At 46.4% G+C, this 25,182-nt stretch overlaps 1 protein-coding gene across 1 annotated transcript in view; it reads left to right on the top strand.

Annotated features, from left to right (window-relative positions):
* Window positions 1-10,924: 10,924 nt before the first annotated feature.
* PGM1 (phosphoglucomutase 1) overlaps window positions 10,925-25,182 on the top strand; it is a gene marked incomplete at its 5' end in the record, with an annotated part of 56,334 nt that continues 42,076 nt past the window's right edge. The window contains 6 exon segments of the mRNA NM_001082316.1: window positions 10,925-11,590; window positions 17,684-17,846; window positions 18,194-18,340; window positions 20,580-20,705; window positions 22,741-22,931; window positions 24,988-25,142. Of these exon segments, the coding sequence (NP_001075785.1) occupies window positions 11,333-11,590; window positions 17,684-17,846; window positions 18,194-18,340; window positions 20,580-20,705; window positions 22,741-22,931; window positions 24,988-25,142 (1,040 nt within the window).

Below are 25,182 nucleotides of genomic sequence, written 5' to 3'. Positions count from 1 at the left end.
TGATTTGGGAGTCACCTGAGATCTCTCTCTTTCTAATTTTCTCCAAGGTCACACAAGCTTGATAATCTAAAGAAGCAAAACAGCCCAATGATGAGAAACACGAGCTTTGGCATCAGACCTGGTGCTGAAGCCTGCCTTCCCAACCTTGAGCAAGTTGTGTAACTTCCCTAAATCTCAGTCTTCTCATCTGTAAAATGGGCAGAGTGCAAGCATGTAATGTTGATAACCTTGCAAAATGATCTGCATGTGATGGTCTGGGATCTCATTTAATCATGTCAACAATTTTGGAGAGATTGATATTTAGACCCTGGGATTTTATGGATGAGGAAATAGAGATTAAATGATTTGCTTCAGGTCAGCAGTACTAAAAAGTATCAAGAATTGATATTCTAACCTGGGTTTCCAGTGTGCTGAATTCCTAAGGCAGACATTTAATCTTTTTCTTTCCTTTTCTTTTCCTTCCCTTCCTTTCCTTTTCTCTTTCTTTTTCACTCTCTTTCTGTCTCTCTCCCCCTCACTTTCTTTCTCTTAGAGAGAGAGAGAGAGAGAGAGAGAGAGAGAGAGAGGGGTTTCATCTGCTGTTTGACTCCTCAAACGCCCCCAGTGTCCAGGGCTCAGCCGTGCTGAATCTGGGAGCTGGGAACTCAATCCAGGTCTCCCGTGTGGGTGGCAGGAACTCAATTACTTGAGCCATCACTGCTGCCTCCCAGGTCTCCATTAGCAGGAAGCTGGAGTCAGGGGGAGCTGTGTATCGAACCCAGATAGCTCTATATGGAACACAAGTGTTTAACCAGCACCTTAACAGTGAGCCCAAATGCCCGCCACAAGCATCTTTTAATAGTCATCAGTCTAGGGGTTCCTAAACTTTCAGTGTTAAAGTCTGACTTTTTATTTCCTAAAGCCTTGCTCTCACTTAACGCCTTAAGGCCCAGAGCGTGTGCCTTGCTGCTGCCCCGTAGGAGCCACTGCTCAGTGGCAGAATTCCTGTACCTGCCTGCTTTTCTTCAGCTCACTGTTTTGAAAGCTTCTGTCTCTTGAGTGATTGCTGTTCACATGGCTGTATATTCTATTAGGAGGCAATGCAGCAGGTGGCGAGGAGTGCGGGTTTGGAGACGGTCTGCCTGGATTCAAAACCCGTGCTCCACAGTTTACCAGCTGTCTGACCTTAGACAGATGACATAACCCCTGCCTCCCCCTGTTTTGTCTTCCCTGAGATCCGGGCTGAGAATCTGGGTGGTGACATCATAAGGTCGTGGTGAAGAGTGAATGAGTTAAGGCTTCTACAGCACCTGAAACACTGCCCAACACATCCTGACCTACTACGATTGTCTCCTACAACAACCTTTAAAGCAGATATCATTGTCCTGTTCTACAAGGAAGAACACTGAGGCCAGAGGGGCTGTGCTCAGCTGGAAGGTGACAAAGCCAGGATTCAGAGCCAGGGCTGAGACCCCTCCCCCAGAACCCCTTTCTAGTTTTGTTCATTCTGACAGCATTTATTGAGTGACTACTGTGTGTGTGGGCATTGTGGTAAGCCCCTTACAAATCTTGCCCTATTTACTCTCAGAACCTTTTCAGGAGAGTTTGAGTCCTCATCTTACTGAAACTCAGCCTCACAAAGATCCCATAGAAAAGAAAGTCCAGTCTTCGTGGTCAGTCTTCCCATTCCTTCACGGCTGAAAGTCCGAGTTTGGCCAGGCCACGGAATCTCTCAGTCATGAGATACACCAAGAATAAGCTCACCGTTCTCGTTCTCTCCCCTTCTTTAAAGCCTGGGAATCCCACCACATTTTAATGATTGGATGGGAGGCCAACCCCTACCTACCACAAAACTCAAGGGGGCCCCTGGCCTTGTGCAGGGCCAGCTCTGGGAGGGGGTCAGTGCCGTGAGCCAATCCACAGCCCCTTTCACTGTGAAGCCGCAGTCGTCTTGGTTGTTTTCTCATTTTCCACCACAAGAGGGAAACAGACAGCCATGAACGATTTGAAAATAAAGCCGTTCTTTTTAACTAAGCATTTTACCAAGGGATTTCCATACACACTGAGCTCCTGGTAACAGGAAATTCTTCCACTAGCTCCAAGGGAATATTCTTAAGGCATCTAAATGAACATTTACTTGATGGTTTTCCAAAAAGGAAATAAAACAGAAGATACATGTGAATATTTGGTAACCATATAAATTGCTATTTTTTATAGACTAAAATGGTTGACTATTGGTGATTTGCAATAAAACAGGAATCTTCTTCATGTGTGTACTCCCCATGCAAGGGGGACCTAAGCCCCTTGTGTCGTCAAGCTGGGGAGACTGTTTTGAGACTCAACCACATGGATTACAGATAGCATTTGGGGAGTGCCTTCCAAGCTTCTGTCTTGCCTTTGAGCACTGATAGCTCCCTCACAACTCCCAGATGAGCACTTATCACTCCATTTTTAATGTTTTGTTCCCTTACATATCTCTCCATCTAGACCAAAAGTTTCCTGGCCCACCTGAGTCTTTGCACAGTGCCTGCTGAAATGAATGCACTAAATTAGCTTATATAGGAAACACTGGGCAGATGCATAGATTGATGGATGGACAGATGGCCAACAGACTGACAGATGTACCCTCTGAGGTAGATGTCCTTTTGTTTTTATTTTGAAATTGTCTTCAGGAGTCTTTTTGAGGATTCTGTGCAGTTCTAAGCCATTTGGCCTTGTACCTTTGCCATAACTTAATGTAACTTAGCCCTTTCTTTAAAGAAAAGTCCCTAACTCTTCCAAAGTGCATATGGCCAATGGCCTGTCCCAGTAACTGGTTTGTGAAACACGGTACACATTTGTAGGACAGTACTGAAAGCTAACATGTGGGGCTCCCAAGGCACTAGACCCAACCAGTGCTAAGCTGTTTACTATTGTTAGCACATAGTATCTCTGTACACCAAACTGATGCAGCAGGTACTCTTCAATCTCTATTTGTAGAAATTTAAAAATTTTTCATTTTATTTGAAAGACAGGGAGAAAGAGGTATACGGAGATCTTCTATCCTCTGGTCGTTCCCCAAAGTCTTACAACAGCTAGGGCTGGGCCAGGCCGAAGCCTGGAACTACATCCAGGTCTCCCAGGGGGGTGGCAGGAATGCAAGTACTTGAACCTTCACTTGCTGCCTCCCAGGGTTTGCATTAGCGGGGAACTAGAGGAGCTTAAGTGCCCTGCCCAAGGCCACTCAGTTAGTAAATGGTACCAAGTCCATCTCCTTTCTGTTGACTGAGAACAGGCTCGAGTTTCCTTCCTTCCTCTTCCGGCTTGTGTGGGACGGTGGGTGGAAGAGATCAGCACAGCAAGCAGGTGCCAGACACTACAGAGCCCCATGCCCTGAACCAATGTGGTGGTTGCAGGGAACAGAGGCCCGGCCACGTTGCAGTGAGCCATCTGAAGGCATGAGGGCGACACCAGGAAGCCAAGGACAAGGTGGGCATCCAGGCCTCCCAGGAGCCTGTGACAGAGGGACCCAGGCAGCTAATCTCTGTCTCTCATCTCTGCTTATCTTAGCATATCTGCTTCATTTTTCCCTCTCTCTCCTGACCCGCTTGTCAATGTAAGTTGGGTTTTTTTGATTGATTTTTTTTTCATTTATAAAGTTCTGTGAACATTCCAAACTTATAAATCAAGTATTTCTTTTCTTTAAAAAGTCTTTGTTGGGCTGATGCTGTGGTGCAGCAGGTTAAACCGCCATCTGCAGCACCACCATCCCACATGGGCTCTGGATCAAGCCCCTGCTGCTCACTTCCAATCCAGCTTCTGCTAATGTGCCTGGGAAAGCTGCGGAGGATGACCCAAGTGCTTAGGCCCCTGAACCCACAAGAGGGACCTGGGTGAAGCTCCAGGCTCTTGGCTTTGACCCAGCCCAGGCATGTGGCCATTTAGGTAGTGAAACAGTAGATGGAAGATTTCTCTCTCTCTCTCTCTCTCTTCTCTACTCCTCTACTCCTATCTGTAGCTTGGCAAAGAAAAAAAAAAAGGAAGAAAAAATAAATAAAAACATTAAAAGTCTTTATCTAGCAAGCACAACATTTGAAGTACCAAGTTGCTTTCATATAATCTAATAACGACAGCAGACACTTGTGTAGAGCCTGCTGACACCCAGCCCTGCTTTAGAATGTTCTACCCACAGTGGGTCCTGCACCCATGGACTCAACCAACTGTGGCTCAAAAATATTTGGTGAAAAAAATATTTGTAGTGAACATGTACAGATTACTTTTCCCTCACCATTTTTCCCTAAATGACACAGTATAACAACTATTTCCACATCATTTTCATTGTATTAGGTATTACAAATAACCTAAAGATGATTTAAAGTATATGGTAGGATATGTGTAGGTTATGTGCAAATATGATATCTGTTTATATGAGGGACTTGAGCACTTGTGGATTTTGGTATCCATGGGGATAGGGGAGGTGTGGGTCCTGGAGCCAATTTCCTGGGGATACTGAGAGACAAGTGCACTACCTGATTCAGTCACGACTATGACAAGTGAGACAGGCAGCTATCATTATCCCCATTCTTACAGATGAGCAAATGGAAGCACGTAGAGATTCAAACGCTTGTCCAAGTTCACACAGCCAGGGACTGGTAGAGCTAGGGGTCAAATCCTATTAGTCTGGCCTTAGAATCTGTTTCCTTAAACACAGTATAAGGTCTGTATCTAATCAGTTAAATTATACATAGAGCACATTCCAAGTGTTCTTGAATGTTTATGATTTTGATAAAGCCCTCTTACCCCCTTTAGCTTAAATTTGTAAGTCTAAATAAGTTACTCAAAATCACATCATAAACTGAAATCCCAAAGCTAGTTGTTAGATAAGCAAATATCCTGAATTTTTTAAATGTACTTAAAATACCAAATATATACAAACTTACTCCAAAAATATTAATACAAGTTGGACATCCCTAATCCCAAGGTCTGAAATCCAAAATGCTGTGAAATCCAAAACTTTTTGCACACCAACATGGCACCCCACATGGGAAATTCCACAGCAGACCTCATGGGATAGGCCTCAGTCAAAACACAGGCACAGTAAAAATAGTGTCTAAAATTACCTTCCAGCTACACGTATAAGGTACATGTGAAGCATAAATGAATTTCATGTTCCAACTTGAGTCTTACCCCTAAGATATCTCATTATGTATATGCAAATATTCAAAAATTCTGAAATAAAAATATTTCTGATCCCAACCATTTCAGATAAGGAATATTCAACCTCTACTCTATGTTTATCTTATTATCTACATTTTATGATGCATACTTCATCATCCCTATACTTAACTCTGTGTTTAAAAATACCCACTTAAAAAAGCATTCTCTCACCCCAAGCAATTAGGAGCTGCCTTTCCAGTTGACTTGAGGTGACATTGTCAGCTGAATGAGGAGCAGCTTGGCCAGCGCTCTGGTCTGGAACCATCCTGGCCCAGAACAGGAGTTCCCATGGGGCGTCTCCAGTGACTTGTGTTCACAACCCATGTTCCCTAATTCTCATGCCTGATGGGTCTGAACCCCTACCTACTTGCGAAGCTCCATCCAACCTATTTTCTGCTCAATACTATTTTGAATTCTTTTCTGGTTCTTGCCATGCCAGAGGGCTATAACTCTTAGATATTTAAATGACCCAGAGTTGGAGCCTGCCTGGATCTCACATATTATCAGCCTGTCAGTAACAATTCTCTGGGCATTCTCATGACAGGAGTCTTCTTGCTGCACAACTCCTGAGGTTCACCTATCTTCCTGCTTCCAGGGCTCGCTGACTAAAACACCTGTGAGCCCCAATTCCAGCTAGGAGTGACCTAGCTTAAGTTAGGTGTCTCCCCTGGTGATCACAGCCTGGAACCGGGTCCTGTAATAGAATCATCCACGTGATGGAAACTAGGAGTCCACTGACAGTTCTGACGGGAGCGAGACTGAGTAGACGGCATTGTGTGAGGGAGGGATCGGAGGAAGGAGTTTGATGAAGGAGTCTCTTCATGTTGGAGGAGGAGAAACCACAGCACCGAGGCTGGTCGGGCACTCACAGTCGCCGTTGTGTCTAGGAGGCCAGCAGCGGGGCAGCACTGGACAAGATCACCCTGAGCAAGATCCTCCCCAGCTAAGGAAGGAAGGCGTCTCACAGCCTTGGCTGTTCTTTTTCCAAGCTTTTCTTTTCCACCGTCACCTGCCGGTAACTTTCCAAAGACATTAGTGTATGTCTTCTTTTCTGCTTAAAAGTCTCCACAGCTCCCCAGTGCCTACAAAATAAACTTGAGCGTGGTTCTCGAAATTCTAGAGTTTTGCCCCAACCGTTCCTGCAGTCTGATCCTGGCCACGGCAGCCTCATGAGCAAATGTGCAGCTCCGTGAATGCACCTCCGGCACAGCACCACGTCCTCCCGCTGTCACGGCTCCTGCTGGTGTGAAGAAGATCGATTCCTAGCTTTCCGTGATTGCTAAAGGCTTGTGTAGACACTTGCTGAGGCAGCCGTCATGAAAACCTTGTGAATCAGCTGTTATCCAACTTTAGAGAGGAGGGAATTGATGCTCAGAGTGGTGGAGGCCACACTGACTGAGAATACCGGGTATTCTCAGAACAGCCCATGGTGCTATCCCCATTGTATAGGTTCAGTTTGCTTAAGTAGCTTGCTCTATTTAGAATCAAGCATTTGAGCCCTGGTTGGGTCTGGCTCCTAAACCTGTGTTCTTTTTCCTTGCTCTGCAGTGCTTGACCTGGGGCTGGCATTTACCACCTGCTTAGTTATGCTGATTGGAAAATGAATGATTGTTTCCCAACCATGTTTTCTCACCACTGGGACAAACACACCAAGTGCTCAGGGGCAGGCACCTGCAGCCATCACCAGCCTAGGGCTTTGGGCTGGGGGAGTCTGATGAACCCTGCTGATATAGCCAGATTTGTAGCTTTCTTTCTTGCGCTTATGTGTAGAGATAGGGTTAGAAAGTTCCATCTGTGGCATTTGCTAAAATAGGAACTCTTGGTGTGAAGAGATGACCCCACTCAAGCTCTGAGTCTGCTCCTCTTATGAGGCCCAAGACACAGTAGTTAGTTGCCCTGTAAAGACTTGTTGATGGAAAGAAAGAAAGGATGCAAAAAGGATTGGCAAGTCTATGGCATCTGCCATGTTCTACTAGGAAGATGTTACTGCTGGTGAGAATGGGAGCTGGAGTCTTTTGCGAGGCTGGGAACGAAGGGGTTCATAACTCTGCCATTGTGAAATTGATAGGACCCAAGACCAGTATGAAAGTTCCTTGTCTGAAGGGAGTAATCCTTAAATCCCCCATATGGTTTAAATGTAATTTGTGTCATTGTGAAGGAGTACTGGCAATGCAGGCGAATTCATTAGGCCAAATTGGGTTCGCTATGCTCGACAGTAACGTTTCTGAAGATGAAGTTCAACCTTTGCTGGAGAGCGGAAACAAATGAGTTTCTTAATGGCTGCCCCACTTAGTCTGAGTGTCTTAGGAAGCTTAATGTTTTTAGTGCCTCTTCTTTTTTACCATACTTCACAGTCCATCTAACTTTGCTGCTTCTGGTAATATTTTTATATGGGGTTGAGCTCTATAGTGCCCAGAAAATTATGACCCGGGCCCATACCTAGAATAGAAGCTTTTCTAAGGCAAGGATTATGTCCTTTTGGCTTTGTTTTGCATATCGACAGTCACCATGCTCTGCATATGTAGTTGCGCAAAACGTTAGCTCCAGCTGCAGCAAGTTTCATTGAGGGCGTGCAGACCACCAGCTGAGAATGGCTGACTTGTGACGTGATGTGCTGGGTGGGGCGAGAAGCTCTGATGGGCGATATTGTGCCCTGGTGCCCCTGAATCACCCTGGGATTTTGAGATCTCATTAAGAAAACTACCATTTACATGCTTGGTTGCTCTTGTTAGCCCAATGAAGAGATTATTGGAATATTTCATAAATCGGATTCTAGTACCAAATGTGTCAAGACCCATGTGTCAGCCTAATTTGCAAGCCTACCTAAAACCAGAGTCAGGAGCCAGTGTGAAGTCTACCAGTTAAGATCCCAGTGTCCCACACCTGAGGGCTAGAAGCAAAGGCCAGCTGCAGCTCTTGACTCCAGCTTCCTGCCAGTGCAGACCCTGAGAGGCAGCCATGATGGGTGAAGGAACTGGGCTCCTGCCACCCAAACCAGTAAGCTGGATTCCATTCCCAGCTCCAACTTCAGCTCCAGCCCAGTCTCGAGCCATCACAGGCATTTGGGGATGAACCAGCGAATGTAACCTCTCCCCCACCTCCATACACTTCTCAAACAAATTATGGAATAAAAGATAAAAACAAACCAGAGACCTCTTGCCACAGAACTTAAATAGTAATTTAAAAATGAATTCCTGATAAGTCAAGAAACAGTGGATATGTAAGTCATTAATAAGGCAAGTTTGCTTTTTAAATTAGTCTCTAGAGAATATTTTTTTTTTTTTTTTTTTTTTTTTTTTGACAGGCAGAGTGGACAGTGAGAGAGAGAGACAGAGAGAGAAAGGTCTTCCTTTTGCCGTTGGTTCACTCTCCAATGGCCGCCGCTGCAGCCGGCGCACCGCGCTGATCCTGGCAGGAGCCAGGAGCCAGGTGCTTTTCCTGGTCTCCCATGGGGTGCAGGGCCCAAGCACCTGGGCCATCCTCCACTGCACTCCCTGGCCATAGCAGAGAGCTGGCCTGGAAGAGGGGCAACCGGGACAGAATCCGGCGCCCCAACCGGGACTAGAACCCGGTGTGCCGGCGCCGCAAGGTGGAGGATTAGCCTATTGAGCCACGGCGCCGGCTATTAGTCTCTAGAGAATATTACTTTTAAAAACTACAGCAAGGATGGGCATTTGACCTAGCAGTTACGATGCTGCTTGGGACACCCACATGCAATACTGGAGTGCCCGGGTTCAAGGTCTGGCTCTGCTCCAAATTTCCAGTTTCGTGCTAATGCACACCCTGGGAGACAGCAGGTGATGGCTCAAGTGGTGGAGTACCTGCCACTGCTGTCGGAGACCTGGATGGAGTTCCAGGCTGCTGGCTTCAGCCTGGTCCAGCCCTGGCTTTTGCCGATATTTAGAAAGTGAACCAGTGGATAAGGGGTCTCTCTTTCTCTCTCTATGCCTTTCTAATAAGTAAAATGAAGAAATTTAAAATTAAAAAACTTAAAATTTAAATTTAAAAATTAAAAATTTTAAAACAAACTGAAAATATCAGATGGGCACTCACTCTCTGTATCTCTGCCTCTCAAGTAAATAATTCTTTAGACTATAAACAGTAGCTGCTATGTGGCCGGCTGGTTTTCAGCTTGATATAGACGTGTCTTGTGAAATGTTTTTGTGTGTATCTAGAGATATTGTTGGCACACAGCTGGCCTCGTGTGTCCTTTGAGGGGACCAGGCTCCTGTGCCTGTGGCCTGTGTTCTGCCTAAGGGCTCATTTGCCCACTTGCTTGGCTGGTCCTGGGCAGAGGAGCCCTGGAAGCCAGTGGTCCTCCTGCCTCAGAGGGGGCACTTGGCTGCTCCCATTGCCTGATGACATTCACAGCTTGCTTGACACATGAGTAGAAAAGTACTCAGATTTTGTTTCTCAAGTGGTGATTAACTTTTCCCTTGAAAACCTTGACTTCTCAGTGCGTGTCCAACTCCCCAAACACACAGTGTGCTCAGTCCTGGTTCACTTCTGAAGCATCCTTCCAAGTTCACCAAACCCTTGACAGTGGAACCCACTCCCAGCTGCTCCCCCACCCCAACTCTAAAAAAAATGTGCTGTAACTGAAGAGAACTGCTTAATTGGCAACTTTGCTGAACCACATAAACAACACACGTGTCTGTATTTAAATACATTATTAATAGCAATCTTAGGGAGGACATAGGATTGGATATTAAATTCAGGTAAAATGTTTTTAAAAGTGTTAGGTTCTTTAAATGCAAAGAACTTCAAGTGCTTTATGCAAATTGTTTTCTTAAGAGTCAGTTCTATTTAAAACTGAGCAAAAAGTTTTAAAGTTGATATCAAGTTCGTAGTACTTTTTTTTTTTTTTTTTTTTTGACAGGCAGAGTTAGACAGTGAGAGAGAGACAGAGAGAAAGGTCTTCCTTCCGTTGGTTCACCCCCCAAATGGCCGCTATGGCCAATGCGCTGCACCAATCCGAAGCCAGGAGCCAGGTGCTTCCTCCTGGTCTCCCATGCGGGTGAAGCACCCAAGCACTTGGGCCATCCTCCACTGCACTCCCGGGCCACAGCAGAGAGCTGGCCTGGAAGAAGAGCAACCAGGACAGAATCTGGCGCCCCAACCGGGACTAGAACCCGGGGTGCCGGCGGCACCACAGGTGGAGGATTAGCCTAGTGAGCCGCAGCACCGGCCTGTAGTACTTTTCTAAATAATAACTTGATCTAACCTCATGTAGTAAGAGAAATCTATCTTTTGCCTCCGCTCTGTTCATATTTTCGAGGCTCTGTAGCCTCCTCCCCACTTTCCCATAAAGTCAAGGGAGTGGCCAGCTTGTTTTATTGATCACTAGGGGCATACACGGGGGTGATCTATTCTTCTAGAACTGTATACTACTATATTAAATCTTTCATGGCCAGTGAATAAACCGGTTCTATTAGTCCGTGTCTTTTCTTCTACCTGGGATTGTATTTGGAAAGAAAAAAAAAAAGTCCCATGAGTAACAAAATGATGGTGATGTCAGGAAACCAGAGGTAACTGAGCTCCCTCCCTTCCATTTTAAGCTTGACCTTTCTCTCACTGGGGAGGCACGGATCGACTTTAGCTGCAGATGGCCTTCCCAGAGACGGATGCCCAGAGAGGCTCCGGTTCCACGGGTGGCTGGCGGAGTGAGAGTCACACCAGGGTGTCTGGTTCGTGATCCTGCTCCGCCTCTGCCCTGGGCTGCAGCGTGGACGCTGGCAGCCACCTGGTGTTTGTAACTGAAGTCTGTTACAGGCAGCAGTCTTTGGAGTGATCTCTACCTTCACGGGGAAATGAGGCAAAAGTAATTGAGGGGTGTTTGGCTGGGCTGCGCTGGCAGGAGTGTCTTCAGGAAAACAACTTTGAAAGGCTGTTGTGTGGGTGGGTGTGCGTGGGCGTGTGGCCCTTCACTTTTTCAAAAGGGCATCAACACCAAGGAATCAACCAAGCCTTCTCATTGTGAGTGACTGTCCTGGCAAAACCTTGGTTTTCATTTACCCAAGAGGACCCTGCTGCAGCTCCAGGTTGGACAGAGCATTTGGGGGACCCTTATCCACTCTCCCGACACGCTCACCGAGCCAAGTGGTGGAAATGAAAGATGAGTGATTCAGATGGATGGATTTCCGGAACATACAGAAAAATGGAACAAGGTCCTCTCCCTCTGTTGACCATTGCAACAGCTCCCTACCATGACCAGAAACCAGGAACGAGCGGATTACGGAAGAAAACCTATTACTTCGAGGACAAACCATGCTATCTGGAGAATTTCATCCAGAGTATCTTCTTTTCCATAGACCTAAAAGATCGCCAGGGATCGTCACTGGTGGTTGGTGGAGATGGGCGGTATTTTAATAAATCGGCAATAGAAACAATATTGCAGATGGCGGCAGCCAATGGGGTTGGTATACGATAAGTATTACTGTGTTCCTGGCTCTCCAAATAACCTCTTAATTTTGCAGAAGTGTACAAATAAGCAAAGCTTTGTCTATGGTTGACACCTCAATTCTACTAACATTCAGTTAAATTGCATTGCAACTTCAGAGATTGTATATTGTTCCAAGGCTCCAGAAATTCCATCAGTCACGTTGGGATACAGGGATACAGGAATGCAGGTTCAGCTTCTTAATGTGTTGTGCTCTGTCCCTGTCGCTCAAAAAACTACCTGTTGCTTTTTAGACATTTAAAGCAGCCTTCAGCTGTTTTATCTTTATCATTCTAACTAGCTCCAAGGGGCACCCCTAGCCTATGTAAGAGGGCTCTAATGAATGGTGGAGAGGGGAGGATTTTGTCTTCTTTCAATGGCTTCCTTGTTGAAGTTCAGTCACTTGTCAAACAGGAAAACAAAAGCCAGGGCAAGCTGTTGTTTATGGATCTTGGTAGTCATGCAGAAATGCTAGGAGCGGATTGGAAAATGTTAGGTGTGAGCTGTTCAAGAGGACCTGGTGCAGGGGGACCTGCTTATAATGACCCCGGGCACAAAGCCGCCCTGTGTGCGGTGAATTTGTGCAGCAGGGTAGTGATAATAACTCCTGTAAGACTATAATATAAGCAGGCTCTGCTAAAGCTCTGCGTCATGAAAAGCCACATTGACTGGATTAAGCAAATCAGGAGAATATTGCACCAGAAAACATTGATCTCGATGATCCACCAGTTTGCACAGCCTGCTGATTACCGGGAGGTGGGCATCCGTTCACTGCTGTTTTGGCTCTGCAAAGTCCTCAGCTGGACCCAAACTATATTTTTAGTGTTTTAGATAACGCGTAGCAGTAATTTGAAGTGCACAGTTCTTCAGTACCTGTAAATTAAAAAAAAAAAAAAGTCTGTTAGATCCTGGTTCTGAATTTTGTGTTGTGGCCAAATGTGTTAGGTGTTCGTTTCAGTCTTAATAACCTGCCAAGCAGGTGTGTTTGCGAAAACCAAATTAAAAAAAAAAAAAAAACTAAAATGTAAAAATGTTTGTCAAACCTTGTGTTTGTGATGAGAATTTGCCTTTGATGCTCACTGAATCTGAATCTGAATGCCTCTCATGTAAAAATTGCTGAAACAGCACTCAAATCTGAAATTATTATGAAGCATACACATTTTTAAGATAAAATGGGACATGCCATAAATTTCCTCTTAAGGAGAGCTGCAGAGGGAATGGTATTAAGATGCTTTTCATCTTTTGAGAGGGAGTGAGTGGAACCTGATTTCTCTGCAGGTATCCTTACCATTGAACGGGTCTGGTGCACTGTCCCCTCTGCTGTGATATATTGAGCTTCATTTCATTTTTGTGTGGAGCTGAAGCATGTGGAAGCGGTGATGGGAATGTATAATTCCGCAGACCCCATAGACTGCCTCAGATTTACTGTCCGCAGGTTTGCTAAATAATACATTTAAGTGGTAATCATTGACTAAATATGGTAAGTGCCTATTTGTTAGAGCTGTGGCACCCCCAGCAATATTTTCAAGGCTTGTCAAGGACATTCCTTATTTAAAAGAGTGTTACATTTAAAGCAGTCATGCTGCCCAGCTGAATTACCTGAAACATTTAGTGGAGCGATAAAGCACCTTAATCTGATAAAACCTGTGAAATCCTAAAGTGTTTGATTTCTTCTTTTCCTAACATATCCTAAATTCCAGCGACTTTAAACACCCCTTTCATGGTGGGCAGGACAGCAGGGAGGAAATCTAGGATAATTATTGCTACAGATTTCCATAAAAGTTACTTCCTCACTTTTGTCAGTGCCCACTGCACCCATGAGCCAGTCCTTGGAGCACTCTGCAGCCTGGAGAGCTAAGTGGAGACCGTTATATTTCTCCCCCACTTGAGGATACTTTTATCTGGTGCGTGTATGAATCCTAGAATATAATTTGTCTCCAGTAGGAGTTTCCCTTTGTTCTTATTTGCATAGCTGTCTGCTTTTACAGGACATTTTAATGCACAAAATGAAACTTTGGTGGGCCCCATTTAGAATATTGATATCTCATTCTGTCCTCAGAGGTGAGTTTAGAAGTGAGAGCAGAACCATGTGTATGATTACTAGTAGGACAAAGAAAATACAGGTTTGTTTTCGTTTTTGTTCTTTTTTTAATGGAACATAGGGAAACAGCAACCCTATTTTCAAATAAAAAGGAAATTTCTAAGTTCACACCTTGCCATGTTTGGCTATTACTTTTCTGGGAGACAATGAAGTACTCATCTTGGTGGCGAGACCTGAGTTATGAGAAGGCAGTAGTGGGAGAAGAGGCAAGCAGGAGAGGCAGGTTCATGATGGGCTCCCAGGGCCAAGCTGAGGCTGTTTCAGGATCTCACAGTGGAGCCAGGACAGGTAAAATGCACACAACATGAAAGCTGTCATATTGAGTATGTGCCATACACAGTTCAGTGTCATTAGTGACATTCCCAGTGTTGTACGACTGTTACCACCGTCCCCAGAACATTTTCATTGTCCCAAACTGAAACCACATACCCCTGGACAGTCACTCCTTATTCCCCTCCCTCCAGCCCCTGGAAACCTCTTTTCTGCTTTCAGTCTCTATGAATTTGCCTATTCTAGGTCCCTCGCAGAAATAGAGTCACAAGATACCTGTCCTTTTGTATCTGGCTTGTTTCACTTAGCGTAATGTTTTCAGGATTCATTCATGATATCACATGTATTAGAACTCTGTTCTACTTTTTTTGGTTTTGTTTTTAGTTTTGGAAAGAACATTGTCTTGTGCATCCTTTCAGTCACATCCATAACCACAGATTGCAATGTCATCTTTAAGTAGTGACCAACTTCAAAAATATTTTTAATTGTGGTAAACACAACATAAAGTGAACTGTATCAGCCATTTTTTAGAAAAAGATCTATTTATTTGAAAGACAGTGTATGTATATGTATGTGTGTGTGTGTGTGTGTATATATATATATAGATAGATAGAGAGAGAGAGAGAGAGAGAGAGAGAGAAATCTTCCAACACTGGTTTACTCCCCCAAATGGCCACAATGGCTAGGGATCATCCAGGCCAAAGTCGGAGACCTGGAACTCCAACCAGATCTCCCATGTGGGTGGTAGGACCCAAGCACTTGGGCCATCCTCTGCTGCTGTTTCAGGCACATTAGCAGGGAGCTGGATTGGAAGCAGAGCATCTGGGATTCCAGTTGGTGCAGTGATTTGGGGTGCTGGCGTCATGGGTGGCAGCTTAACCCACTGTGCCATAACTCCAGCCTCCAACTTAAGCCTTTTGAACATATAGTCCAGCACCGTTAACTGTGTTCACATTGCTGTGCCACAGCTCTTCAGAGCTTTTACACCTTGCCCAGCTGAAACAGTGTGTCTGTTGAACAATCCCCTGCTTCCCCTACCCTGGAGCCCCTGGCAACCACCGTTCTACCTTCTGTTGCTATGGTTCTGGCTACTTTAGGAACTCCATACAGATGAGTCATTTCGTATTTGTCTTTTTGTGACTGGCTTATTTAACTTCGTCTGATGTCCTCAAGGTCCATCCATTGGTAGTGTGTGACAGGCTTCCTTCTTTTTAAAGGTTGCATGATATAAAATTGTATCACAAACATCATTTTGTTTAGCTGTCCATGTATTGATGGACACTGGGTTGTTCTCACCTTTTGGCTATTGCTGTGAACCTGGGTGTTTCAGTGTCTGTTTTGTGTGGCCTTCAGTTCTTTAGATATGTCCCTGGAAGTGGAATTTCTGCATCCTGTGGTGCAAGGAAGGTTTTTGAGCAAAAGGAGGGACACCAAGTTATGGTTGAGAAAAGTGAAGCTGGTGGGCTTGAGTAGACAGGATGGATTCACCTGGGGTAGAGCAAGGGCGGTTTGGGTAGGGGAGAGTCGGGGGAGATGGAATTAGGAGTGCTTACAATGGTTCAGGCACCTTTGGGGGAAGGAAGATACTGGAGCAACATCTCCCTGCATCAGATGGGGCTTTGATAGTCCTGAGGCTGATTCTCCAGAGAGTCTGCCCTGGAAGAGGAGTGCTTTGACCTAATGAGCCTTTTCTTGGACTCAGGAGAGGGAAGCTACCATGCGCTTTTCTCTACTTCTGTCTCTGACTTTCGACTCTTTCCCTGACCCAGGACCATGGCTGGCAGAAGATGTCACCACAGGAATGGTAGAATTAAGGGTGACCTGGGTGCCGTAGTCAAATATTCAGCAGCCTTTCCTTCCACACCAAACACGTACAACATCTTAGTAAAATCTCCTGTGCTTGATGTGCAAGTAGACTTTCCAGATAACCTTACCAGCCACTCTGGCTGATTGAATTGTCACCCTGAGCTCAGACTATTGCTATTCTGGGACTGCCTGGCCATGGGCTTTTACTCTCAATCGCACCCACACCTGGAAACTACTGGCGGGGGTGGGGGTGAGCTGTCACCATTCACATTGTATGGAGCCAGGAGGTTTCAGTGCTTCCCCAGCTCTGGCCACTGACCGGCTGGGTGACCTTGTCACACCATCTGTCCCAGCATCTGCTACATCCATCAGTGCTTCTCCGACAATGCCTGTCATTACTGCTGTGGGGTAGATGCAAGAATGAAGGAATGGGTAGGCTGATGACAACTCTAGACCTTTCTATCTCCACAATGATGGCTGGGAGGAGCAACGTGAGAATGGACCACAAGTCCCGGGGTGGGGAGGGGGCTGGCAAGCCCTCAGCAGCTCAGCAGCAATCCTCAGCGTTGATGTCACACCATCTGCAGGTTCCTCCCATCGGCAAGGGGGCCTAATGACAGCACCTGCCCTGGTGCTGTTTTCTGGGGGAAGCAGGTCAAAAACACATTAGGGCGGTTACTACAATGAAAGCATTTGGAGACCACACATATAAGGGCAAGGAGGTGACTGAAATGAACCAGATGCTTTCTGGGAGGTGGCTATTTGTGGAGGGGTCAAGTTCTCAGTAACCTGTTGCGGGGCGGGGCAACACATCTTAACAGCCCAGAGAAACTTTCCCCAGGGAAACCCAGTGTCTTCTTGGTATCTTCAGCACAAGAAACACATCTGCCATCACCCAGTCATTTCCTCAACCATCTTTATCTTGGGTGGAAAAAAAGGAGTGGCCAGTAGCATCTGAAAGTCATCCTGTCCCTTTCCTCTGGCACAGGGGGAAGTGCAGGAGAAGCACAGACTCCCCAGTCGGTAGGTCGTTCCTTATAGCAATCAGGTGTTTCCAATATGTCAGAGGAACTGACAGCACTTCTCCTTTTCCTCCTGGGGTCAAGTTGAAACATAGAAATCACTGCTGATTTAGCGAAGGAAGATGTAGGAGCTGTGCTGATACTGTCTATGGGAGGGATGGAGAGGTGAGTTAAGAATGCAACCGAAGCCCCCTCCCCCCACCCCGGGCCCTTTCATGTCGCTGGTTCTGAGTGGTGTCTCGGTAGTAACTCCCAGCATTCTTATCTCAGGCCGCCGTACATGCATGTACACCCAGGTACACCGTAACATGCACCGGAAGGTATGTCCTGCTTTGAGGAAACCTACGATAGGAACAGCTCAAGCTTGACGGGAAAGATCATTTTATAAGATGCATTGTGTCATATTGTTGGTATAAAGTTTGCCCTTTCTCCTTTTTGAAAAATTTACTTTACCAAAGCCTCCTCTTTGGGGAGAATACCTGTACCTAGCTAAACCTATATCCTCTCTCCCATTCAGCAAAAAATGGTGGCTTTCTCCCAGCCTTTCAGTGAATCCAAACTACAAGGCAGATCTGAAAAAGCTGTTTTGAATTTGCTGTGTTTTCTTGCTTGAGCCATACAGTACCCCCACAGCACACACTATGCTGTAATTCCCCAGTTCCTGGAACTGTCTGAGGGAAGGGTCTCATTCCACCATGCTGATTCTACTTCAGCCCTGTGAGGGAGACATCCGAGCTGTGGCTGCTGATCCAAGATCCTTTCTGGCCCCATAGAATATTTCTCTGCCCATCTGCCTATTGTTCTGTATTTGTGAGTTGTTGCCCTGGATGTATGGATGTTAAAGGGTGTGTTCTGGGTTTCTCTTCCTAGATTGGGCGCTTGGTTATTGGGCAGAATGGAATCCTCTCCACCCCTGCTGTGTCCTGCATCATCAGAAAAATCAAAGCCATTGGTGGAATCATTCTGACAGCCAGTCACAACCCCGGAGGGCCCAATGGAGATTTTGGAATCAAATTTAATATTTCCAATGGAGGTGAGTTTGCTGTCATTTCTAGGACTGGCAGTTGTATGTTCTTTCAGATAAACCAGTATCTGAAGCCTTGGGAGGCTCGGGTTCTGGCTGTCATCTATTACAAGTGGAGGGACCTTTGCTTCCTTTTGGTGACAGTGCAATGCTTCACACTCTACTATATCCAAATATGAAAAGCCATGCACAAGTCACCACTAACAGAGGGTTTCCTTTTACAATAACCCCGCACTGTGCCTCTTGCCTGATGAGATGCTTCGTGTGCCAGTGAAGAGATACTGTTGAGCTTTGGATTCTTTGTATTTGCAACTGAGCTGCACAAAATCATGCACTGTACGCTGTTTGATTTCCAGGTCCTGCTCCAGAAGCAATAACTGATAAAATTTTCCAAATCAGCAAGACAATTGAAGAATATGCAATTTGCCCTGACCTGAAAGTAGACCTTGGTGTTCTGGGGAAGCAGCAGTTTGACCTGGAAAACAAGTTCAAGCCCTTCACAGGCAGGTTCACTCCATTCCTCTTCCTTCTGTCTACTCCTCCATCTACCTTGAGAAATGTTGTTTCAGGGTTTGAATAAAGTGGGTCTTCAGCTTCAGGAAGGTGGTGGTCCCTAGGCTTTGTGTGCATTAAGCAGTTGGCAGGTCTGGAGTTAGATTTGGAAGTCTAGAGACCTGGGCAGGGGTCAGCTTCCTGGCATTTGGTAAGTCCCTCCTGTACCTGGTAAGGCCCCAGTTTCCATACCTGGACAACCTACAGCCTCTAGTAGAAGACCTGGGAGATTACAGTCACAGCTTACTTTTTTGTTTGTTTGTTTTTAAAGATTGATTTATTTATTTGAAAGGCAGAGTTACAGAGAGGGAGAGACAGAGAGAGGGAGAGAGGAAGAAAGGTCTTTCATCCACTGGTTCACTCCCCAAATGGCCACAACACCTGGAGCTGAGCTGGTTGAAGTCAGGAGCCAGGAGCTCCTTCTGGGTCTGCCACGTGGGTGCAGGCATGCTGGCGTCACATTTGGCAGCTTTACTGGCTATGCCATAAAGCCGCCCCCTCCCTGCCTTTTAAAGATTTATTTATTTATTTGAAAGGCAGAGTTACAGAGAGAGAGGGAGAGACAGAAAGAGGATCACAGCTAACTTTTATGGTGCTCTTCATATGCATTGCAGTATTCCTTATCCCAAGTGCTTGGACCTAGAAGTGTTTCAGATTTTGGAGTTAGTTAGATTTTAGAATATTTGCATAGATCAGATTGGCCACGTGTCCCTTATCTGAATATCTGAAATGCTCCCCGAAGTTTCTGATTTCGGAGCATTTTGGATCTCCGATTTGCAGATTAGGGTGCTCAGTCTGTATTCCACTTTACTCTCTCAATAGCCCTGTGAGGGCCACACTGTCAGGAGTCGCTGCTTACAGATGGGGAAAGAAAGGCAGGGAAAGGTTAAGGCCCAGGCTCCTCAAGCTCACGTGGTCAGGGTGTGCTAAAATCAGGATTCCAGCTGCAATGTGGGTGACTCCCATGCCTGGACTTTGCTTTTTTTTTTTTTTTAAATCTGCCCTAAATTAGTAAAATTAGTCAGACCCTGTGGGCGCTGCCCTGAAACCCCTGCATGGGCAGCTGTGGCTAACATTTCATTCTGGAACGCCAAGGGATTACAATAACTGACAGGATAAATGTCTAGAAATGTGTTCATGTTGATGGTTGGCAGTGGGACTTGCGGTTCTACTTTGCCCTAACATGACTTCTTGCCTCTGGGCTGCGACTTCATGGAGTGCATTTTTTTTTTTTTTAATATGCACAAAGAAAGCTGACAATTGCATCTCAACAAAGGTGCTTTGGTCCATCTTGAAGACAATCTTGGTGGTCAGAAAACCCCACTAGAGAGGTTTCTTAAACTCCTTATATTTTAAAAATATTTGGGGACAGCACTGTGGTGCAGTGGGTTAAAGCCCTGGCCTGTAGTTTTAGCATCTCGTATGGGCACTGGTTCGAGTCCTGGCTGCTCCATTTCCTACCCAGCACCCTGCTAATGCACCTGGAAAAGCAGCAGAGAATGGCCCAAGTCCTTGGGCCCCTGCACCCATGTGGGAAACCCGGAAGAAGCTTCTGGCTCCTGGCTTCAGATGGGCTCAGCTCCAGCCATAGTGGCCATTTGAGGAGTGGATGTTAAGACCTCTATCTCTCTTACTCTGCCTTTCAAATTAATTAATTAAAAAAAAAAGTTCAGAACCCCTTCAAATCAAATAACAAGAACAACAATGCCAAGTTTGCATATTTGTTTTATTGCTTTACAACTCCTATGAAAAGAAATGCATTGAAAAGAATATTTTTCCTGTTTTTTACCATTAAGTCTTGATGACAATGGACCTTGGAAAAGGAAAAGAAGAAAAGTAGGCATTACATTTTGTTATCTACGACACCAGTGTTCCTCTTCGGGGTGACGAATTGGGAAGTACCAGGGCAGCGCAGATAGCAGACGTCCTGCAGGTGTCCCAGCCCTGCTGTGCGCAGAAGTGTCTTACCCTGTGAGGCCTAGACTTTACTCATCTGTAAAATAGGACTGAGAACATGGACCTCTCGGGAAAGCTGTTAGTATTGGATAGGGTAGCATTTTACAGCCCTGGTGTACTGGAGTTACTCAATTCTTGTCCTTTGAAAATAGTTCTTGCAGGGTTACAGCAGTAAAAAATCTTTCTACATATGTTACATGCTGTTCCATCTTTTCATTTCGCTTATTCTCACAGTGGAAATTGTGGATTCAGTGGAAGCTTATGCTACGATGCTGAGAAACATCTTTGATTTCAATGCATTGAAAGAACTGCTCTCTGGGCCAAACCGACTAAAGATCCGTATAGATGCCATGCATGGAGGTATGGGACGATTGGTCCTCCATTCCCTTCTCTCTAAAATAAGAAGTTACTTTCTACTGTGTGTAGCATGAAGCTTTCATAAGTCTTGCCTCAAGTCTCTCTGGGTTGGACAGGTTTTAGAACTATTTTGCATTTGTCTCAGAACAATAATCACACAGATCATAATCTAATTGTATGCAGCAAAAAACAGTAGAGACTGTCCTGGTGAGCAGTGTGAAGGTCGGTGTTCTCACGTGGCAGCCTTGGGCTCGCAGTACCGTGCCACTTGGCTGGGGACTCGTCCCCCCTACCTTGCAGTTTTCCTATGTGGCCCCACGTCTTTCCAAGGGGGTGGGTGTTTGCTAGCTGTAGCAAGCATGCTCCTGAGCCCCGTGCTCCCTCTCACCTGCTCCCGCGTGCTCCTGCTCTTAGAGGACAAGAGCAAGCTGAGGCTAAAACTCAGGAGCGGCAGGATGTGTGCTCCCCGTCTGCTTCCCCGGAGGGTTGTGTGGCCAGGCCAGTAGAGACAGCAGCCGTCCCTGGCACCGGAAAGGCGGGATTTTCTCCCTTGTAGGAGCAGGAGGATTCCTGAACACTGATGCTGGCTATTGTGTTTGTCAGCAATTGAGAATTCTAGGCTCTTTCTGTGACAGGGACTCTCCCGTGGGTGGAAACCACACAAGGTTCAGTAACACTCCTGCTACACTACCAGTTTTGAGTAGCAAGACTTCTCCCGATGCAGTGAAATCTGCCACCTCTGGAACTTCTCCCTGGGTCCTAGCTGGCTCCTGGGAGTCCCACAGAATGGTGGTCCACTTCCTTCTCCATCTGAAAGCCATGCAGTCCCTTTGAAGCCTTCAGCAGGCTTCTGTTGAGTGTCAACTTGATGCAGGAGTGCCTGAGGCACGGGCAGGGACCTGGTAGGTGACTGCATTCAAAGAGCTTGTGATGTTTGGGGCAGGTGGGGTGGGTGTAAAACTAGCCACTGACCGGCTGATGCAATGGGGGTTAGGACTTTAGGTACTCTCTTTGGAGTGTGGAAGAAGGCATGGCTTTTATGAAAATCAAGCTGGGGTCCTTCCCCACTAAGGCAATCACTGTGGCAAAGGCACGAAGGCTTCAAAGGGAATGTCATGTGATAGGGGTGAGGGGAAGCGCAGACCGCCTCAACTGTGAGGCTGGGGCATGGGTCCTGGCTAGGAGAAGCTGATCTTTCTGGCACATCTTCAGCTATCCTGATAACGCCTCCATTTCTATATCCCATAGGCGGGCTGCCTTGACCTTACTCTGATGCGTCAGTTGCCTGCTTCATACATGGCCCTTCCGAGGAGGCACATAACCTGTAGGGTTCCTGCCCTTTGTGGCCTGTAGTGGGTTTGGGGGCCTTCCTGGCTGGAAACCTTTGTGGAGAGAAGAGCTCTTGGTAGTTTTATGAAACGTCACTGTAAATGCATGTGACTATTTTCTCCCGTGGTTTGTTGCTGTTCCTGGTTTTTGTTTGGACTCTTTTCAACCAGTTTGTCAGATAGCTTGATCTAGTGGGAAGAGAAGAGCTCTGAATCCCAGCTCCCACTCCTACTAGCTGCGTGCGTTTAGGCAAATATCATCCTCTCAGAACTTCCCTTTGCTCATGGGAGGCGGTGGGAGTCCTAACATAATTTATAGTGTGTGTGTGCGCCAGGTGCTGTTCTCCGTGCTTCCTATCTATAAACTCCTGTAATCCTCCATCAAGCCTGGCAGGTAGTCACTGTCACCACCCTCGTGTTGCAGATGGGAGAGACCGAGGCACAGCGAGATTAAGTAACTTTCCCCAAGTCGCACAGCCAGTGAGTGGCAGAGCTGGGATTTGAACCCAGACACTCTGATTCCAGAGTCCAGACTGAATCTTTACCCTCAGAGCTTACCTCTCCGCCAGCCTCCGAATGTGTACATTCTCGTTGTTGCTCCAGCTCTTCTATCCAGATGTGCCCACCTCCCCGTCACCCCCCTCAACCCTTCCCTACCCCAACAAGTTCTGTTCTCTGATTCTGCTACTTTGGTTCCCTGCTTTACGTAGTTGTGGGACCGTACGTAAAGAAGATCCTCTGCGAAGAACTCGGTGCCCCTGCAAACTCCGCTGTCAACTGTGTTCCTCTGGAGGACTTCGGGGGCCACCACCCTGACCCCAACCTCACCTACGCAGCTGACCTGGTGGAGACGATGAAGTCTGGAGAGCATGACTTCGGGGCTGCCTTTGATGGAGATGGGGTGGGTACAAGCACATTTAAGCAAACTCTGATACAGGCCAGGCCAGATGGTGCAGATGGGAAATAAAATCGGGCTGTATCCATCAGGCCCTGGGAGCCTGGTGAGCAACTGCCAAGGGTCCCTTATTGTCCCTGAGGCCAGGAAGGAATTTCTAGAAGACTCCATCGAGCAGAAACAGTGAGAGGCATTGAAATGGAACGTGTTCATTTCATTCACATTTGCTAGAAGTGGCCAGGTGATTAGGTTCCAGATAGGATGTAATGACTGGTTCTCCATGAGTTTATTGAGTCATGGATACCTGTCCCGAGGTAGGTTTCTGCTCTCCACCATTTACTCCACCAGTAAATGGCTACTCATTTACTCTCTGGAAAAGCTTTTAGTCCTAAAATATTCCCTTCCAGGGAGGCCAGCATTGTGGTATCGTGGGTGAAGCTGCTGCCTGTAACACTGGCATCCCGTATGGGCACCTGTTCTAGTCCCAGCTACTCCGCTTCCAATCAGGCTCCCTGATAATGCTCCTGGGGAAGCAGTGGAATGTGGCCCTAGTACTTGTTTCCCCTGCACCCATGTGGGAGACCCAGATGAAGCTCTTGGCTCCTGGCTTTGGACTGGCCTAGCGCTGGCCAGTGTGGCCATTTGGGGAGTGAACCAGCAAATGAACTGTCTCTCTTTCTCTCTCTCTCCTTCTCTCTCTCTCTCTCTCTCTCTCTCTCTCTGTAACTCTGCCTTTCAAATAAACAAATAAATCTTAGAAAAAGAAAAAGGCGGGCGCTGCGGCTCACTAGGCTAATCCTCCGCCTGCAGCACAGGCACACCGGGTTCTAGTCCCGGTCGGGGCGCCGGATTCTGTCCCAGTTGCTCCTCTTCCAGGCCAGCTCTCTGCTGTGGCCAGGGAGTGCAGAGGAGGATGGCCCAAGTCCTTGGGCCCTGTACCCGCATGGGAGACCAGGAGAAGCACCTGGCTCCTGGCTTCGGATCAGCGCGGTGCGCCGGCCGCAGCACTCCGGCTGCAGCGGCCATTGGAGGGTGAACCAACAGAAAAAGGAAGACCTTTCTCTCTGTCTCTCTCTCTCACTGTCCACTCTGCCTGTCAAAAAAAAAAAAAAAAAAAAAAAAAAAAGAATATATCCTTTCATTCATTCTCATTAGCTGAGAGATGAAACTATAATTTTATAGCCTATATGGAGCCCATATTGAATCAAAATTTTACTCCTCTATAATTAAGGTTGTTGTTTCTTTTTAAGATTATTTAAACTGGTGACTGTGTAAGAGACAAGAAGAGAGGTGTCTTAGTCAGGTTTGTGCCCCTGGTGTATCACAGATAGCAGGCACTGTGTACCCTTGCTCAGGTGAGGATATGTTTTTGTTATTGATATGCTCTTTGCCAGCAGTGAGAAGCCACAATTTCCTGAAAAACAGTGTTTTCCTTATCAAAGTTTCACGAAGTTAAAGGGGTTCCTAGCAGACCTTGTTTTGCATCTGTGTGATGCAGTGCATGCTGGGAGTTTTTTCCTTATATTCTCCCAGTTACCTGAGTGGAAGCTGTGGGCCAGCCAGGGAGTCAGTGAAGGTGGCAGCATATTTTGTTGGGTCCCAGTACCAAATGGAGGGGTCATGATTTAGAAGCAGATGAAGAAATCTGCCTTTGTTCCTCAAAGGAGCCCTGGTAGACCCACCAAACTGTGTAAACAGCCAAGGTTTCCTCTCTCGTTGCCTTCACTGCTCCCCTCTGGGAGAGAAGTGATTGGTTCCAGAGTGTGGAAAAGGTCTTGGAGGTTAAAGTTAGCTGGCCTCTGGAGGGAGAACACAGTATTTGACTCAAAAGGAGTTTGTGCTTGCACTTTAATTGAAAACAGTTTTAACGCTTTGGTATGGAGGTGCCTTTGACCCAATGGTACTGCACAAATCCGTGAAAAATAAAGCCCAGCATTCAAAGCCCAGTACTCTATGAGTAAGTGTGTCAAGTTTAAATTTTATAAACCCTCCCTGGCAGGTAGTTTGATTTCTTCCCTAGTTTGGTTTAAAAGTCTCCCTTTGCATCTCCCTTCTCCCAAAGGATCGGAACATGATTCTGGGCAAGCATGGGTTCTTTGTGAACCCCTCAGACTCCGTGGCTGTCATTGCTGCCAACATCTTCAGCATTCCATACTTCCAGCAGACCGGGGTCCGCGGCTTTGCACGCAGCATGCCCACCAGTGGTGCCCTGGACAGGTAGGCCTTGCCTTTCCCTCGGCCCTGCCGCCTCAGTTCA

Source organism: Oryctolagus cuniculus, chromosome 7 (assembly GCF_051225735.1).
Source record: "Oryctolagus cuniculus isolate XC-2025 breed Fujian yellow rabbit chromosome 7, ASM5122573v1, whole genome shotgun sequence".
Lineage (NCBI taxonomy): Eukaryota > Metazoa > Chordata > Mammalia > Lagomorpha > Leporidae > Oryctolagus > Oryctolagus cuniculus.
Note: the sequence above shows the minus strand (reverse complement) of the source record. Positions and strands in the feature narration are given on the sequence as shown.